Here is an 18,477-nt window from a genome sequence, read left to right on the forward strand (position 1 = left end):
TAAATTTAATAGTTAATCATTTTGTTGTCTCTTTTAGTAAAAATATGCAGATATGTAACTGTGTGTACATTCATGTCCACTTGCCTATTCCTAGGTGACATTCCCAGAATGTGTCAGGTGGATGACAATTGAATTTGACCCTCAGTGTGGTACTGCACAGTCAGAAGATGTCCTCCGTTTGTTGATTCCTGTCAGAATTTTTCAGAATGCAGGTTATGGACCAAAATTAACATCTGTTCATGAAAATCTTAATTCATGGATAGAATTGAAGAAATTTTCAGGATCCTCTGGCTGGCCTACTATGGTTTTAGTGTTACCAGGTAAGTTTTTCTCTTCTAGTTTTCTATTTTTTGTTTGTTTTGTCGGGCTTGAACTCAGGTCCTGGGCGCTGTCCCTGAGTTCTTTTGCTCAAGGCTTGTGCTTTACCACTTTGAGCCACAGCTCCACTTCCTATTATTTGTTAGTTAATTGGAGATAAGAGTCTCACAGACTTTCCTACCCCAGCTGGATTTGAACCATGATTCTCAGATTTCAGCCTCTTGAGTAGCTAGAATTTCAGGCACGAGTCACTAGCACCCAGCTTCTTTCTGTTTTGGGAGGGGAAATATATGTATATATGTGCATTTTGTTGGGGAAATATATGTATTTATTCATGTGTTTACTGAGGATACATTGTTGAAAATGTTTACTTTTAGAGGAAATTATTGAACATTTATTATATGTCTTGGTTTAGTTTAGGAATAATGAAGATGGCCTTGGGCAAGATGCATAGCAAGATAGTTTTGGAGGAGAGATTATTTTGAAGCTTTTGGGGGGACAGTGTATTAATACTGAGGAGTGACCTGTTTTGTAGATGGTGCCAAAGTGTAGCAAAATGTTTTAGATAAGTGCTTACATTTCAGAACTTACCTAAAATCTCAAGTCCCTCCAGGGAAGAAAATTTGTGAACCCTTTCTGAAGGATTGTGGATGTGTGTCAGTATGTGAATGTGTATAAGATAGAAAGACATATATACACATTTTTTTCTTCCGAGCTACAAATTCAGCATGGATGTAAGGGCCTTCAGGGTTGATAGGCAAGCCCCAGTCCTTCTTTTGTTGGTGTTTTTAGATAGGGTGTTGTGTTTTTGCCCAAGCTCCCATGAGACCATGATCTTCCTACTTCTACTTCTCAGGTAGCTGATGCAATAGACTTGTTCTCACATATATATATATAGAGAGAGAGAGAGAGCTTCTTTTGAGGTAGGGCCTCAATAACTTTGCCCTGATGGACTTCAAACTGTCATCCTTCTGAGTACACTTACCATGCTTTATGCCTCTGTACTCATTTCTTTTTGGTGATATTCATGTTTTCCTTTAAGAAAAAGTTATGCTTTAAAAATTATTTGCAATGTATTATATTTTTAACAAATAAGCCATAACTGAACTTGTGATCCTTCAAAATCATTTCACAACTTCTTTCAACTCTGAATTGTTTTTGACTGAGTGTGAAGAATTCAGTAAAAGCCAAATACCAGAGTAGAGGATTGCCTAATTGAATAGAAATGGCTAGTCTAAGTCATCCTAGAAACATGTTTATCCATCTATGCAGTCATCCATTAGATAGCTGATCAAAGAAATGCTCACACAAGTTAAAGGTTAGAGATTAAATTAATAATCATGCACCTGAGGTGGTTCTGTTGTTAGTGTTGCATTTAGTAGTCTGCCCAAATGGATGAAGGAAATCTCCCTCAAAATAACTTCAGAATCTAACTGATATGGCTACTTACCTTGAGATGAATTAAAGATGGAGAATTCATTTTGTATTTTATTTTATTTTTATTACCAATGTGAGGTACAGAGGGGTTACAGTTACATATATAAGATTTCTTGTCAAACTTGTTACCTCCTTCCTCATTTGTCTCCCATCTTCCCTCCTCCCTAGCCCCTCCCTAGTTTTACAGTTGTTTTACAACATATTTTCTTGTTAAGTATTGCTGTTGCATTGGTTTGCCTTTTATTTACCCTTTGTCTCACCATTTTGATGTTCCTTTTTCTTCCCTAATTCAGATAAACGTATATACAATACCCAGGGTACCATAATTACAGTGACAACAGGGTTAAACCATAGGGAAGAAAAAAGAAAAAGGCATAATTTCACATAGTATGTTGAAAATAACAATGATAAACCACTTGTTTTCATAACTTGGAGTTCATTTCGCTTAGCTTCATCTTATGTTATCATATATACATAGCTATTGAGCTTTTGTGATCATCTGTTAGGACTATCCTAGACATATACTATTACTGATGAGGGAAACTATAGAGTCTGTTTTTTGGGGTCTGGCTCACTTCATTTAGTACGACATTTTTTCCAGGTCTTTCCGTTTCCTTATGAATAGGGCAATGTCATTCTTTCTGCTAGAAGCATAGAATTCTATTGTGTATATATACCATGGTTTCTTGATCCATTCATCTACTGAAGGGCATCTAGGTTGGTTCCATATTTTAGGAATGGCAAATAGTGCTTCAATGAACATGGTAGTGCCTGTAGCTTTTGTATAGTCTTGTGATCCTTTGGGTAAATACCCAAAAATGGGGTTGCTGAGTCATAGGTGAGCTCTATGTTTAGCCTTTTGTGGAACCTCAGTACTGCTTTCCAGAGTGGTTGAACAAGTTTACCTTCTCAGCAACAGTGTAGTAATGTCCCCTTTTGGCTACATTCCCACCAGCATCTTTTGTTACTAGTTTTCTTGATAATGGCCATTCTAACTTGGATGAGGTGAAATCTCAATGTTGTTTTGAATTGCATTTCTTTTGTGGCCAGGGATGTTGAACAGGGTTTCATGTCTTTTGGCCATTCTTATTCCTCTTCAGAGAAGTCTCTAAGTCTTTAGCCCACTTACTAGGTGGGGTAGTTGTTTCTTTGGGGATTTGTCTTGGGACAACTTAATTGTTTTGAGTTCTAAGTGGACCAAAGACCTCAAGGTAAAAGTAGATACAAGAAAACCTTGCAGGAAGGAATAGGAGAAACAGTAGGGCTCCTTTGCACGGTCAAAACTTTCTTAATAAAGGCCCAGAAACACAACAAATCAAAGAAAGGTTGAAAAAATGGGATTGCATGAAACTTCAGAGCTTCTGCACAGCAAAGGACATAGCTTGCAAGATAAATAGAAAGCCCACAGACTGGAAGAAGATCTTCATTAGCCCTTCAACAAACAAGGGCCTCATGTATATCTAAAAGATAGGGAATTTTAATTAAAATTTTTTATAGGTTTGGATACTAATTATGACTTTTTTTGGTAAGGAAATGAGGCCCTTTTTTCATTGGAAACTGCTTCAGATTATGTGAAAGATGACAAAGCTTCCTTCTATGGTTTCAAGTGTTTTGCAATTGGATATGAATTTAGTCCTGGACCTGATGAGGTAAAGAAATTATCTTTTAATTTTATTAAAGAAGATTATATTTCTAAGGGCCTATTGATTTAAATTGCATTGTTAACAATGTTAAGCAAGACTGAAATTTAAATTATGGCTAGGTAATTAAAAATATGTAGTTTGTTACTTTTAACATGTTTGTGCAACATGTTGCAATATTGAAGAATATATTTAAAAGTGTAATTATACATTTTTCTAAATAGTCTACTGTATTTGGGACGGTGGTGGGGACAGCAGAGGGTGGTCCTAGTTCTTGAACTCAGGGCTTAGGCGTTATCTTTGAGCTTTTTTGCTGAAGGCTAATGCTCTACCATTTGAGCCATAGCTCCACTTTCAGCTATTTTGGTGATTAATTGGAGTCTCAGGACTTTGCTGCTGAGATGGATTCCAACTTTGATCCTTAGATCTCAGGCTAATGAGCAGCTAGGATTACAAGTATGAGTGAGCCACAGGTGCCCATCTAGGTTTTGTTGTTGTTTTGTTTGTTTTTTTTAACACCAGTACTGGTATTTGAGCTCAAAGCTTTATGATCTAGTATGGCTTTTTTGCTCAAGGCTGATGCTCTACCACATGAGCAACACCTCCAATTCCAAAATTTCCTAAATATTTTAAATCTCACACTAAAAATCAGAGGTAATGGACTTCCTTTTAAATAATCAAAACCACTGTAAAATGAATCTCTAAATCCAAACCTTGCAACTGACGTGGGGTATAATATTAAGTCTCTTCCACTGTCAGACTTATTATTTTCAGCTTTAAAGGTAATGAATGAGTTTGAGTGCCATTTTCTTTGCAATCCATGTTATTTTCAAGACATTTTTTTTTGAAACACTAAATTTTATTTCATATTCCAGGGAGTCATTCAGTTGGAAAAAGAATTAGCAAATCTTGGTGGGGTGTGTGCAGCAGCTTTGATGAAAAAGGATCTAGCACTTCCTATTGGTAAGTCTGGTTAAAAACTATGCACTTGTTAACAATTAAAAATTATTCAGTTTGTTATAGAACATTTGAAAGTAGATAGGTAAAATTATTTCCATAACTTTATATACTCATAGCAGTAAACTGCTTAGTATGTGTGACTCAAGTTTGTTTGAACGGAGACAGAAAAGTATCTTGCAATCTTATTTACCCACACATGTGAATGCCCTCCTTAAGTGTAAAAATGTTATATGTCAGATATTGGGTTCATCCTGGTTAACAAGGCTAATCTCAAATTGGAGGTCACCCTAAACCAGGTGCCACTAGCCCACTCCTCTAATCCCAGCTAGTCAGGCTGAGATCTGAGGGTTGCAGTTTAAAGTCAGCTTGGGAAGGAAAGTTTGAGACTGTTATTTCCAATCACTCACCCAAAAAGCCACAAGTCAAACTGGTTCAGGTGGTAGAACTCCAGCCTTGAGGAGAAAACTAAGGGATAGCACTTAGGCCCTGAGTTCAAGCCCAATTCTGGCGCAAAAAAACCAACAACAACTACAAAAACATGAACCAAAAAAAAAACCTAAGCCTACTCAAATTTTAAAGATAAGCAGAACTGGAAGAAGAGGTTGTAACTAAGATTGTTTCAATGAAGCAGGAGGAAAACTAGGTGAAGGATAATAACCACATAATTGCTGGTTTTTGAGTTTACTATGAAACTTTGCTTTATTTCTTTATTTTATTGTAGTGTTTGGGCCTGAACTTAGGACCTAGGCATGCACTCTCCCCCTGAACTGCATCCTCAGTGAATGCTTCTTTATTTTCATATTTAGAAGAAATAAGTTAGTATAATGAGAAAGATATATGGCTTTCAGCATGGGTTGAGGAAGGGAAGGCAAGTTGAATACAGACATGTTTAGAAGCCCTTTCTTATAGACTAGAATACAGATAAGGCAATGATAGAAATAATAATACATTATAGAACAATTTATATGCATACAAACTTGTTTGTAATCAAAAGGGTAAGGATAACAATCTTTTAAGTGCATAATTCTATAATTTTCATACATAGTTTAACATTGCATGTTCACAGTACTTGAAATTAAAAGGTACATTATATTGCCCTAATTCTCACTCCAAAAGTCCATCTATACTATGTTAGTTAGGGTTTTTATTTTTATCAATGTGACAAAGAATTTGAAATAACTATGTGAAGGATGAAAGATTTATTTCATGATGGCATTCATTTCAGCCCATCATAGTTGGGAAGGTATGAGGAGCAGCACAGTCACATCATGGCAGTGAGGAAGCAGAATAAATCCTGTAGCAGGATTCTTTTTCTCTTTCCCCCTCTTTTCTTTACTTCGTCTAGCCCCAACTTCAGGGATGCTGCCACCTACATTCAGGGCAGGACTTCCCTGTCCAGTTAAGCATCACAGACACCTCCAGAGCGTTGTTTTACTATCTAAGCATTCCTCAAGAGGTCAATCAAAATTTCCTTTTTGACACTGTCATTACATTCATGCCTTTATTTCTTCCATTCTTTTTCCTACTTTTTAATTTTTTAAATCTACCTTTCTGTCTTCACAAATAATCCCTTTCAATCTTCCTAATTGCCTCAATCCAGCTTAATATTGGTACTCTTATGAAAAATAAGACTTCCTATACTCTCTGAATATGGGGGAAAATGATGGCATCCTTTTTCAGGAGCTTTGTCAGCTGTTAAAATTTTACTTGTATATACTTCATGACATGGCAGCTTTTTGTATATACTAGACAGATGATCAAAAAATATATCTGGGGCTTGAGGTGAAGACAAGTGTAGTGTGTTTGCCTAGTGTACTCCAGCCCTGGGTTCTATCCCCAACAACTTCAAGATGTGTAAATGAGTACATACATATGTGTGTGTTTGTGTACATACATATGTATGCATTAATATAGTAGTAATAGTATATATACATATGTATATTTATATACAGTAGTGCTTGTGATTATAAAACCTAGAAGCAATCAAAGTATCTGTCAGTTGGAACCTAGGTAAGTGAGTGATACTACTCATCTGTGCAGTGGACTTCTGTGTAGCAGGTAGAGAAAGCAGACCTGTGTGACCTGACAACAAAGATGTCAGATTGCGAAAAGGTCCCATTTTCATATGTATTTTGTTAGGTATTTACAAGTTTGTGTGTATGTGTATCCATGTGTGTATTGACACACTTGCAATTTGTAGAACAATAACATATAAGAAACTGTTCACACTGGATGTCACTGAAGGAGTTGCTAAAGAAATAGAATTACTTATTCCATACTTTAGCACAATTTGAGTATTTCTCCTTGAACTTTGTCATAATAATAAGTAAAAGAATAAATGATTAGAGAATACTGTCACTAACATTTTCTGTAACTCATCATTGCTTTATTAAAATGTGTAGCTCTTTTTGAGTCAACCAAATAAAAAGGTACAGATTCAGGATATTCAATGAATAAACTAATAATTTACTTTTTGCCCCCAAAGTAAATATACTTTGTTCAAAAACTAAACATCTATACATACATATATTTACATACATATGTATATCTTTTTTTCAAATTATTCTTCTTATATATTGGCTCGATAATTGTGGCTTATCTTCACACTATAAATATTTTACATTTTCAAGTGTAAACCCCTAGGATTTGTTCAGAATGTTAAATCTTTTTTATCTAATGTAGCAAATTTGCTAAAAGATGTAATGAATGCAAAAGACTAGAAAGGTCAACTATTGGTATATTTTAATAAAACTTTTTATTTGCACAACAGGTAATGAATTGGAAGAAGATCTTGAAATTCTTGAAGAAGCGGCTTTGCAGGTATTGTCTCAAACACTTTAAGATAAATTTTGTTTGTTAGTTTAAACCCAGTTTCACAAAATCAGTTTCTTTAACAAAATGTAGTGTTTATTTAATACTTTATTCCATTCTTTGACCATTTCAGACATACGTGAGTTATGACTGCTCCTCCTGAGGAGAAACATCCATATGGTCTTTTACTGTAGTGTGGTGGGTATTGACTCTAAATAAAGAAAAGTCCTAAGGGAGAAAGAAGAGCATTTTATACTGAAAACGTTTTAGTACCTAGAGAAAGAGGGAAGGCTTTTCACAAAGGATCTCAATTTGTGAGGTTGGGTTACACATTTTGATTAGAAATGACAAAAGCGAGAAAGGTACTGTTGACTATTGGAAGGACTGGTCAGACCTGGTGATAGACCTGTGTATCATTGTAAGGGTAGAACTAGTCAGTGAAACACAGTTGAGAATCATCAGTTTGTCACTGTTACTGTTTTCTTACACTTTTTTGCTTTTATAAATGTTGAAGTACCGACTTGACACTGAGGGAAATGTATGAGTAGTATATCTTTTTTTTTTCTTAAAATATGATTGCTTTAAAGGAAAAAAAGACACCAAAGAACCTAACTTGAAAATAAATACATTCACAATCTGTAGAGTTACAGTCGCCTTATCACCTTCAATGTTTCAGGAAGTCCCAGGGAGGAAACTCAATGAGTCTTTCAAAGGTCATAGCACGAGGGCAAATGCAACACGAACCGAGTAGTATATCTTTATTTATCTGTCTATGTTAATCTGAAATCATTTCGTACTCAAATTTGCTAAGTGACTAGGATGTCTCTCTCTTTATCTTCAGTATGATTTTACCTGTCATTAATAGATGAAACCATCAAACTATTTAAGTAGTATTTTTCAGGCTATAATGATATCTACTTACTGCGTTTTGCATAATGAAATAGTATGAAGGTAGAAGATAGGTTGAGAGTCTGATGTTCTATTGTAACCATGCCATATAGACAGTAGGATTTGCTGAGTATGGAATATTGTCTAAAAGTATTTTTCTATCTGGGCATCTAGCTACTCAGGACACTGAGATCTCAGGATCATGGTTCAAAGCCAGCTTGGACGGAAAAGTCATGAGATTCTTATCTCCAGTTGTACACACAAACACAAAAGTGAAAGTGGAGCTGTGGTACAAATGATACAGTGCTAGTCTTGAGCACAAAAGTCAAAGACAGAACTCACACCCAGAGCAAACCCCAAGGCCAGCACAAAAAAATGAAAAAAAAAAAAAACCAAAGTTTGGGTTGATTTCTATTAGATTAATAAGATAACTCTTTAAAAGCATTACTATTTGATATCAGCAATATCTCATTAAAAAGAGCATTGTAACAGTTAAAAATAGAAAATTTAGAGGGCTTACAATTTTATATTCTTATTATTCTAATTTTTCCAAGCACCATAAAATTTTGAGCTCCTATTTAGAAAAGATTGATTTAGGTCATGTGTGTATTCTGTGCTAGGTATACATAATTATTGGTAGTAATTTACAAAATACATATACAGCACTTTCTAGTTGGCAGTGTGACTATACTCAAGTCTTACATCTTATAATAACTGAAGTTCAGAGAAGATTTATGATTTATTTAAAGAATAGCTTATAGCTTTAGCTTAGTTGAGAAATAAAGGAAAATTGTGTTCAGGTCTCTAGGCTCTTATTTGACATTTTATTTCCTAAGATGATCAAATCACTTCATTTAATTTATCCAATAGCATTTCTAAGCATTTTGTGTATTTCTGGCTTGTTTAGTTCTTGAAAACTAAAACCCCCAAACCTTATAATCAGGATTAAACAGCTAGTAAGTACCTGCATTGGAACCTAACCTTTGACAGTTAGGTGGCAAAAGCTGTGGTTTTTGACTGCTCTTGCCTAGCCAGCCATGTATTCTTGGCAATATTACGAGATTTCAGGATTTTTAAAAGTCACAATTTTTGTGTTTAAAACAGAAAAAGGTTAGATTTTTACAGTTCAGGATACAAAGATGACAAACATTTAATAAATAATATATGTCAGACATAAATTCAGGGTTTTATAAGAGCCATTTAAAGATTACTATGCTATATAAACTTTTATTGAAGCTTAAATACAAAGAAACACTTATGCTACTATTTAAGAAAAACAAAGCTACCCCAAATAACCCATCTTTTTGGCATATAATTATGATGTAAAATGTATTAATGTATCTCATTCTTAAACAATGAAAAACTTTTTATTTATGTTCTTAAATTTAAATGTTATAATTATTACATAAAAGAGACATTTTTTCAATAGTTGACACTTTTTTAAATTCAAAGATAATTTGTAGTGTTTATGTATCCAATGCCTAATGTATGAAACTGTAACCTCTCTGTACATCAGTTTGATAATAAAAATTTGAAAAAAAAGAAATAAAAACAAGTGTTATATACATAAAAAAAACAATGATAATTTGTTAGTAAAAAATAAATTGCATACACTTACCTAGAGTCAGGTTTTAATTCAAGTTTCTCTGACTCTCAAGTGATAGTTTTGAAGTGGTATGCTTTGTAGAATGTGAAGGTTACTATTGTATAAATTTGGTAGTCCTGGAAAGGTCTACCTATAAAAAATATGTAATGAAATTTAATTTTAAAAAGTTTCTTGCTGGGTGCTGGTGGCTCACACCTGTTTTCCACTCAGGAGGCTGAGAGGTCTGAGGATTGCAGTTCAAAGCCTGCCCAGGCAGGCAACTATGTGACACTTATCTCCAATTAACCACCAGAAAACCAGAAGTTTTGCTGTGGCTCTGGTAGAGAACTAGCCTTTAATGAAAATATTTAAGGACAGTGCCTAGGTCCCAAGTTCAAGCTTTACAACTGACACCCAAAAAATAAAATTCTAGTTTCAGCATTTAAAGCAAGTCATACCATATACATAAGATTTACTTGTCATGTAGGTGAAAACTAAGAATTTAGTTTTAACTTTATTATCTTTTCAAAAACTTTGTTTAGAACTAGACTACTATGGCTTGTTTGTAGCTACAATTAGGCTTCAGCCCACTTTTTTCCCCACTCAAGCAGATACCTTGCTATGTCTCTATTCAAGGAAGCAGACCAACTAACCCATAATTGTTACCAGTAAAGGAGAACATAAAAGGAATTCTCAGGCTGGGGATATGGCCTAGTGGCAAGAGTGCTTGTCTCATATACATGAAGCCCTGGGTTCAATTCCCCAGCACCACATGTACAGAAAACGGCCAGAAGTGGCACTGTGGCTCAAGTGGCAGAGTGCTAGCTTTGAGCAAAAAGAAAGGACAGTGTTCAGGCCCTGAGTCCAAGGCCCAGGACTGACCCCCCCACCCCACCCCCCCAAAAAAAACAAAGAAACAACAACAGAAAAAGAATTCTATAGTTCCCTACAAAAGAAGCTCTAGCCCTGACAAGTGAGGATTTCGCATATAGAGAAGAAGAACATTAACCATTTCATCTCTAAGTTTTGAGGAGGAAAGAGATTGGTGCTCTTGTCTTAAATTTTTCCTTCCTAGAAATTTCTACTTATGATCTAAAGAATGGAACTCCGAGGTATAATGAGATGATTTTTTTTCTTTAAATATGATATTGATAAAAATCATGTAAAGTTTTTTACTTAAAAATGTATATATGTCAAGAATAATGATGAAGGGGCTGGGGATATAGCCTACTGGCAAGAGTGCCTGCCTCGGATACGCGAGGCCCTAGGTTCGATTCCCCAGCACCACATATACAGAAAACGGCCAGAAGCGGCGCTGTGGCTCAAGTGGCAGAGTGCTAGCCTTGAGCGGGAAGAAGCCAGGGACAGTGCTCAGGCCCTGAGTCCAAGGCCCAGGACTGGCCAAAAAAAAAAAAAAGAATAATGATAAAGACCCATCATCTCAACACTAAAGAGATTGAGGCAAGAGGATCAAAAGTTCAAGACTGGGCTGGGGATATAGCCTAGTGGCAAGAGTGCCTGCCTCGGATACACGAGGCCCTAGGTTCGATTCCCCAGCACCACATATACAGAAAACGGCCAGAAGCGGTGCTGTGGCTCAAGTGGCAGAGTGGTAGCCTTGAGCGGGAAGAAGCCAGGGACAGTGCTCAGGCCCTGAGTCCAAGGCCCAGGACTGGCCAAAAAACAAAAACAAAAAAAAAAAAAAAAAAAAAAAAAAAGTTCAAGACTACCCTAGGCTACTTAGCAAGACTGTCTCAAAAAACAAAGAAGTTAATTAAATAACTAAGTAATGAAAATAAAAAGTAAAATAGAAACTTCTTCTTTTTTACCCAACAGGTGTGCAAAACCCATTCTGGCATTCTTGGAAAGGGTTTAGCGCTTTCTCATTCACCAACTATTTTAGAGGCACTTGAAGGAAACTTACCACTTCAAATTCAAAGCAATGAGCAGTCCTTTCTGGATGATTTTATTGCTTGTGTCCCAGGATCAAGTGGTGGAAGGCTTGCAAGGTACTTTAAGTGCTACAGTTACTTTCTTTTAAGGCTTCATTCTGAAGAGAAATGAATGTCATCGTGTCAAAAATGCTTCTAAAATAATATGATTTGTGTGCTTTTGAACTTTCTAAAGTATAAAATAATATTTTGAGGTATCTGATAATTGATTTTTTTTTTTACATTTGTTCTTTTTGAAGGATGAACATGAAAAATAGTCTTTCTCAAATCATTTTACTGGGCTGGGAATATGGCCTAGTGGCAAGTGTGCTTGCCTCATTCATATACATGAAGCCCTGGGTTCAGTTCCCCAGCACCACATATTTAGAAAATGGCCAGAAGTGGCACTATGGCTCAAGTGGCAGAGTGCTAGCCTTGAGCAAAAAGAAGCCAGGGACAGTGCTCAGGTCCTGAGTCCAAGGCCCAGGACTGGCAAAAAAAAAAAAAAATCATTTTACTAATAAAAAATAACTCCTTTCTGTTTTTTTTTTTAATTTGCAACATAGCCTTTAGTTTTTAAAACCCAAAGGGTGACCGGAAAATAATAGCAGATCTTTTAGCCTCACTGCTATGTTTATAATCATTTCTATATAATGCATGATAGAAGTACTTAGACTCATCCCAGAAAAACTTGAATGTAAACCATGGAATGTAAATCAGGAGTGGATATTGTAAACTATAGGAAATTGACAAGTTTTGCATGGAAAGAAAAGTATGAGAATGAGAAATTGTGTGTTAAGGGATATTAAAGGTGAGTGCTCTGACTCAAATCTATAGTCTCATCTACCTCAGAGTAGACTGAGAGAATTGCTGTTAGAGCAAATATAGGCAAGTCTTCTGTCTCAATTATTTGGGTGTTGTAGGGCATGTGTATCGTCCCAATTATATGGAAATCTAAGGTAAGAGAATCACTGTGTGAGGCAGGCCCAAGATAAAAACATAGGCCTTACCTGAAAAATAACTAAAGCAGAACAGTGACTCAAGTAATAGAACTCCTGTATAGCAATTGTGAGGCCCTGAGTTCAAAACCCATCTCTTCCAAAAAACAATATACAAATCACACTGCCTTCAAGCAGTAAATGTATTCAGGACTTCAAATTACCCATGATATAAATTATTTTCTGGGTTTTTTTGTATATTAAATTAGCCGTGGTTAAATTTTCAGATTTTCTGACTTTGAAATTGTCTACATAATTTAAACATCAGAATCTTATGTGTATTGACCTGTAATGATAATGAATTATCATTAAGATTTCTAAGTGTGATTATCACTGAATGTGACGTAAAGGTTAGCATTTTGTCAGTACAAGATTAATTTGGCTCAATTTCATGTAAAATATCAGTGATAGTGATGAATATTGTTTGTTTCTTTTCAATACTTTTAGGTGGCTTCAACCAGATTCCTATGCTGACCCTCAGAAAACATCATTAATCCTAAATAAGGATGATATTCGTTGTGGTTGGCCTACTACCATAACTGTGCAAACAAAAGACCAGTATGGGGATGTGGTACATGTTCCTAATATGAAGGTAATTCTCTCTGAAAGAAATTTAGATGTTTGTTCTCTGACTACTGTAATTGATAAGTTTTAGGTTTGGCAAGTGCTTAGGCTTCATCTGCTCAATTCTTTATGTATGGAGGAGTCTGAAAAATTTTGTAAATTATTATTTTAGTATTAATTAGTCTCCACTTTTCCAAGCAACATATTAGATATTAGGGTGCTTCAAAGAAATTTTAAGAAAGTGAGTATATAAAGAATATTAGAGACATAAAGGAAAGGCCCTCACTGTATAGTATAACTGAATAAGTGAATGTAAACACAATTTGTGTGTGTGTGTGTGTGTGTGTGCATGCACGCATGCTTGTGCTCCTGCATGTGCATGTGTATGCATGCATGTGCATGGCCTGGGACTTGAAATCAGGTCCTGGGAGCTGAGCTTTCCAACGCTCTACCAACTTGAGCTACAGCTCCATTTTCAGCTTTTTGGGAGGTGATTAATTGGAGATAAGAAACTCCTGTACTTTTCTGGGCCTGGGCTGGCTTTGATCCTTGATCCTTAGATCTCAGCCTGAGTAGCTAGGATTATAGGTATGAGCCAGCTTGTAATACCGTTTTTGGGGATTAGTGTAACATTTCATTTAGTTTTAATGTTCATGTTGTTATGCTTATAGTATTTCTTGAGTTGTATTTTTAAAATATTTTCTCCTTTGCTTCTTCTGTTGCTGTGTTTTGATATCTGGAATGTATTGTTTTTTTATATTTTACATTTCAAGGTCAGACTATATTTTATCTTTTGGTCATATTGAGTTTCTTTCTTTAACCACATTATGGATATTTCTTTGTTACCTTTTCTTTTCTATCATTCTTCTTTTCTTTCCTCTCTTCTATATATTTGCTGCTTCTAAGCTGTGTCTGTTGCATTTAATCCTCTGATTCACTGGGCTCAAAGTCCATTCTCACATTCTGTAATTTAGAAACTGTATCTAGAAAACTCTTTTAGTAGTACTTAGGAGTAGATTTATATAAATGTGTTGATTTTTTAGTTAGTAATATTCTATCACCATATTAATTAAAAATCAAATTAAGTTACTTTCAGTCTGACAAATAGTATATGAATTCTTAGGAACTGTTTAGATCTCACACTGTTCAAATACTCATTAAGCACTAGTGAATTATTTGAAACACAAATGTTAATTTGTAGACACTATTTCTGTAACTTGCAAAATGCTTCTGAGAGTAATAATTATTACTTTATACATAAAGGGAATATTCCAAGGAAATCTGATTTATTTAAATACAAATATCAGTCATATAGAAAATAACAATGTATATAAAAAAGATTCAGTGTGTTTCTAATGTTAATTTACTCACAGATAGATTCCCTCCCTCCCTTCCTTCCTCCCTCCCTCCCTCCTATCTGTCTAATATGGGGTTTAAACTCAAGGTCTTGCACATACTAGGAAGGAATTCTATAGTTTGAGCCACACCTCCAGCCATTTTTGTTTTCAGTATTTTCAGGTAGATTCTAAGACTTTTCCTGGCTTTGGACCACACTCTTCCTATTTCTGTACAACTTCCTGGATAGCTAGGATTATAGGTGTATATTACCAAACCCAGCCTTAATGTTAACAAGTTAATAATGGTAAATTTTTATGAGCTAAAATTTTTTACTATACTGTCAAACCAATGTTTTCAAATTATGAGACTGGTTGGGTTTTTTTTAAAGCTTTTTTTGTTTGCTTGTTTTTAGCATTCTCAGTGCAAATAATGATCTTATAACCTCCACTGAAGATTATGCTTCTGCAGTGGAACATAATTATTGGTTGTGCTTGATTTTATGTAGACAGAGTTATCAATAGGATATGAGGGTGATCTGGCTGCGACAACTGTCACCCCATTGATCACCAGGGTAGATTTGGCTGATCTGGCTGGCCAGACAGGTGTCCCCTTCCTCCTTCACCACTCCATGTGTGTCCCTCCCAAAGCTGTGTGCTCAGTCGAAGAGGATGACCATCCCCGATAGAGGAGGGCCAGTCTTCAGTCAAGAGTATATGAGTAGCTGCGCTCCCCTGCTAGAACCTCCAAACAAGCTCTCAAGAGTATCAAAGTATCAGTTTCATAGAATGATTACAGATAAACAGGACTAGGGATATAACTCAGTGGCAGAGCACTTGTCTAGGCATGCATAAGGTCCTGAGATTAACCCCAAATATCATAAAAGAAGACAAAACTAAACTAAATAATCACTTAACTAACACTTTCACTTTTTGCTCCCTTTCTACTTTTTTTTTTTTTTTTGGCCAGTCCTGGGGCTTGAACTCAGGGCCTAAGCAGTGTCTCTGAGCTTCTTTTGCTCAAAGCTAGCACTCTACCACTTGAGCCACAGTGCCACTATCAGCCTTTTCTGTTTATGTAGTACTGAGGAATCAAACCCAGGGCTTCATGCATGCTAGGCAAGCACTCTACCACCAAACCACATTCCCAGCCCTATCTTTTCTACTTCTGCAAAATCCTATTGTTTCAACTACCTATTCTTGCTGTCCTCTGTAGGTGAGCATCCATAGCATCCATAGGAATAGCACAATATAATCACAAGCTTAATAATATGACATTCAAATTTATATAAGCCTGTTGTTATGTATGAGGTGAAGTTACATGGGATTTTTTTGTCTGTTGATTGTTTATGGGGTCAAGTGTGTGTGTGTGTGTGTGTGTGTGTGTGTGTGTGTGTGTGTGTGTGTGTGTGTTGGTCCTGGGTCTTGAATTCAAAGCCTACCACTTGCGCTACTACTCCTGGCTTTTGGGTGATTAATTGGAGATGAGATTCTCACAGGCTTTCTTGCCCCAATGGGATTTTGAACTGTGATGCTTGGATCTCAGCCTCCTGAGTAGCTAGGATTATAGGTGTGAGCCATCAGTGGTTGGCTTCCAGTGAATTTCTTGCCAGTGCATAAACAAACAAAAATTAAAATAAAATGTTTATTATAATTCCTGGAAAGTATTTCTTTTTTACTTGAGCATACTGAGCACATGACCTACCTTTTCCAAGGACAGTTTGCATTTTAAGATTATTTTTTTAACAGCAGTTTGTATTTAGGTAGTACAGTAAGTAGATAAAAAAATAGTTCTTGGATTGAAGGTGTGGTTCAGTTGGTAAAGCCCTAGCCAGTGAGCAAAACCATCAGGTACCAAGTTTGAGTTCCAGTCTTGGATCTAAAAGTTCTGTTTTATGGTTGAAAATTTTATTGTTTAAATCAAGTCTGTGACAGGGCTATCTAATAAATATCATTTGGCTAAAGATGTTTTTTCTGTGTGCCAAGTATCGAAGCAAATTTTCTTCTGTAGAATAGTACAGTTGAATTAAAATGAATGATTTTCTATATTCTGAGATTATGGGAAAGCATATTTGAATTATATGGTACGATCAATTGTTAGTTCCTACAATAATTCTATATAGATTTATTCTGCTGTGTTTTCCTGCACTTTACTAGTGGTGAAATTGTTTTTTGTATTTTGAGATCTGATAATTTATTCCAAAGTAGTTGGGTTTTGCTTCCCACTATATTTAGAGTCATCTTGTAACAAAAGATGGGAGCCTTTGAAGGGAATGACCAAGATAGACCAGTGCTAACACAGTTTTTAAATAAGTGTGAGCCTGGAATTGTAAGTTGTTTTTGTTTTGTTTTTTCAGTATGTCAAGGATCATTACATAATAATATTTGGCTTTTGTGTTGTGGTCAGGTGGAAGTAAAAGCTGTACCTGTTTCTCAGAAAAAAACATCTTTACAACAAGACCAAACAAAGAAACTTCAAAGGATTCCTGGTAGTCCTGCAGTAACAGCAACATCTTCTAATACTGACATGACATTTGGCGGGCTGGCCTCACCAAAACTGGATGTTTCATATGAACCAATGATAGTGAAGGAGGCTCGATATATTGCCATTACAATGATGAAGGTAATTTATTTTTGTTTACTATAAAACTATTTTGTTTACTATTTTTATTTTCACCAACATTTATTTAGTAAACATTTCAGGGAGTCAGATAGACTCAAAGTTACAAATATAGAGTGCTGCTGATAGTAAAGTTGCAGCATATACTTTTTAAATGATGTTACTTTCCTCAAGATGATTTTCATTAGTCTCTGGCAGATACACCTATGGTGATCCTATAGAACAAGTTAATCCATTCAGAGACTGAGGTGGTTTAAATCCAGCAACTGTACTTACATACTTTCAGTTTACTGCTGCTACAAGAATGTAGCTCTAAAATGGTTCAGGGTTTACCTCGTCAACTTTTATGTTCTCCCAAATGCCAAGTGCATGTCTTTGGGGTTCCTAGTTCTTTAGGCTTCTTAGCTCTTATGGACAAAGTTTTAAAAATACTTTATCTTTTTTACTTATCTTCAGAAACAATGAAGCTGAAGTTAGGAATGTTAACACCTTAAGAAAGCTGTGATATTCCATTGAAGGCTTCTTTTAGTGTGTTGTTTGTCAGAATAGTTTAAGAGATATTTAGGCTACTAAATCAGCAGTCCTGGGTAGCTAATGGGGCGGGGAGGGATAAAGAATAAGGAAGTTTATAGATAGAGCTTGAGAAGTAAGTAGGAAGAAGAGGCAGGTTTGGGCTTTTAAAAAAGGAACATAAACTCAGTTTGGGTTATAGGGAGTTTCAAATATTCTCTGTGAAGATACATGAAAGGAAATTAAATGTACAGACCAGAATTAATTGCAATTTGATTTAAACAAAAGGATTTGGGAGTCATTGATAATTAGGAACTCAGATTAATAGATACAATCTATCTTCCATGGTGAATGAAAAGGGAAATTCTAGTTCTCACTCTTGTCAGGCAAATTCATGAGGTGTACTTTGAGAAGCATGGATGTATAAGACATATAAGGAATAAAAGTTTGTCACATTAATTACTAGTCAAAGTCAGTGGCATGGTCTAAGACAACAACACTTAACTTTGTTGCTTTTTCCAGTTTACCTTCAGTAACTTCAAGAACTCTGTAATTTACTGTTTTTACTACCATTTTATGCATGTGCAAATGGAAGGCAGAATTTTCTCAAGGCCACAGAAATGGTAGAGTGTGACTCCAGGTGTGAGTTTACTGTGCCCCCTGTTGCCTTATCACATGCCTTAAAAGCCAAGGACATTTTAGAATTACAAATGTTCTGCTGTAGAAATGAAGTTTTGAAAAAGACTTAGCAAGAATTTATCACTTACCTTAACAGAAGTTTTAGGGGCATAGTGGGTTTAATGAATGAATAAATAGGAAATAAGAATAGCTAGAGACAAAAAAAATGTCAGTATGTTTGGTTGTAAAAAAAAGAAAAAGAA

General features: G+C 35.5%; 1 protein-coding gene across 9 annotated transcripts in view; it reads left to right on the forward strand.

Annotated features, from left to right (window-relative positions):
• Positions 1–18,477, forward strand: part of Mycbp2 (MYC binding protein 2) — a 225,101-nt gene that overhangs the window by 120,983 nt on the left and 85,641 nt on the right. For all 9 annotated transcript variants that reach the window (XM_048341209.1, XM_048341210.1, XM_048341212.1 and 6 more), the window contains 7 exons: positions 95–320; positions 3,286–3,404; positions 4,271–4,358; positions 7,126–7,175; positions 11,476–11,648; positions 13,016–13,160; positions 16,874–17,089. In XM_048341209.1, the coding sequence (XP_048197166.1) occupies positions 95–320; positions 3,286–3,404; positions 4,271–4,358; positions 7,126–7,175; positions 11,476–11,648; positions 13,016–13,160; positions 16,874–17,089 (1,017 nt within the window). The remainder of the gene's footprint in view (positions 1–94; positions 321–3,285; positions 3,405–4,270; positions 4,359–7,125; positions 7,176–11,475; positions 11,649–13,015; positions 13,161–16,873; positions 17,090–18,477) is intronic.

The sequence above is a fragment of the Perognathus longimembris genome, chromosome 3, assembly GCF_023159225.1.
Source record: "Perognathus longimembris pacificus isolate PPM17 chromosome 3, ASM2315922v1, whole genome shotgun sequence".
Lineage (NCBI taxonomy): Eukaryota > Metazoa > Chordata > Mammalia > Rodentia > Heteromyidae > Perognathus > Perognathus longimembris.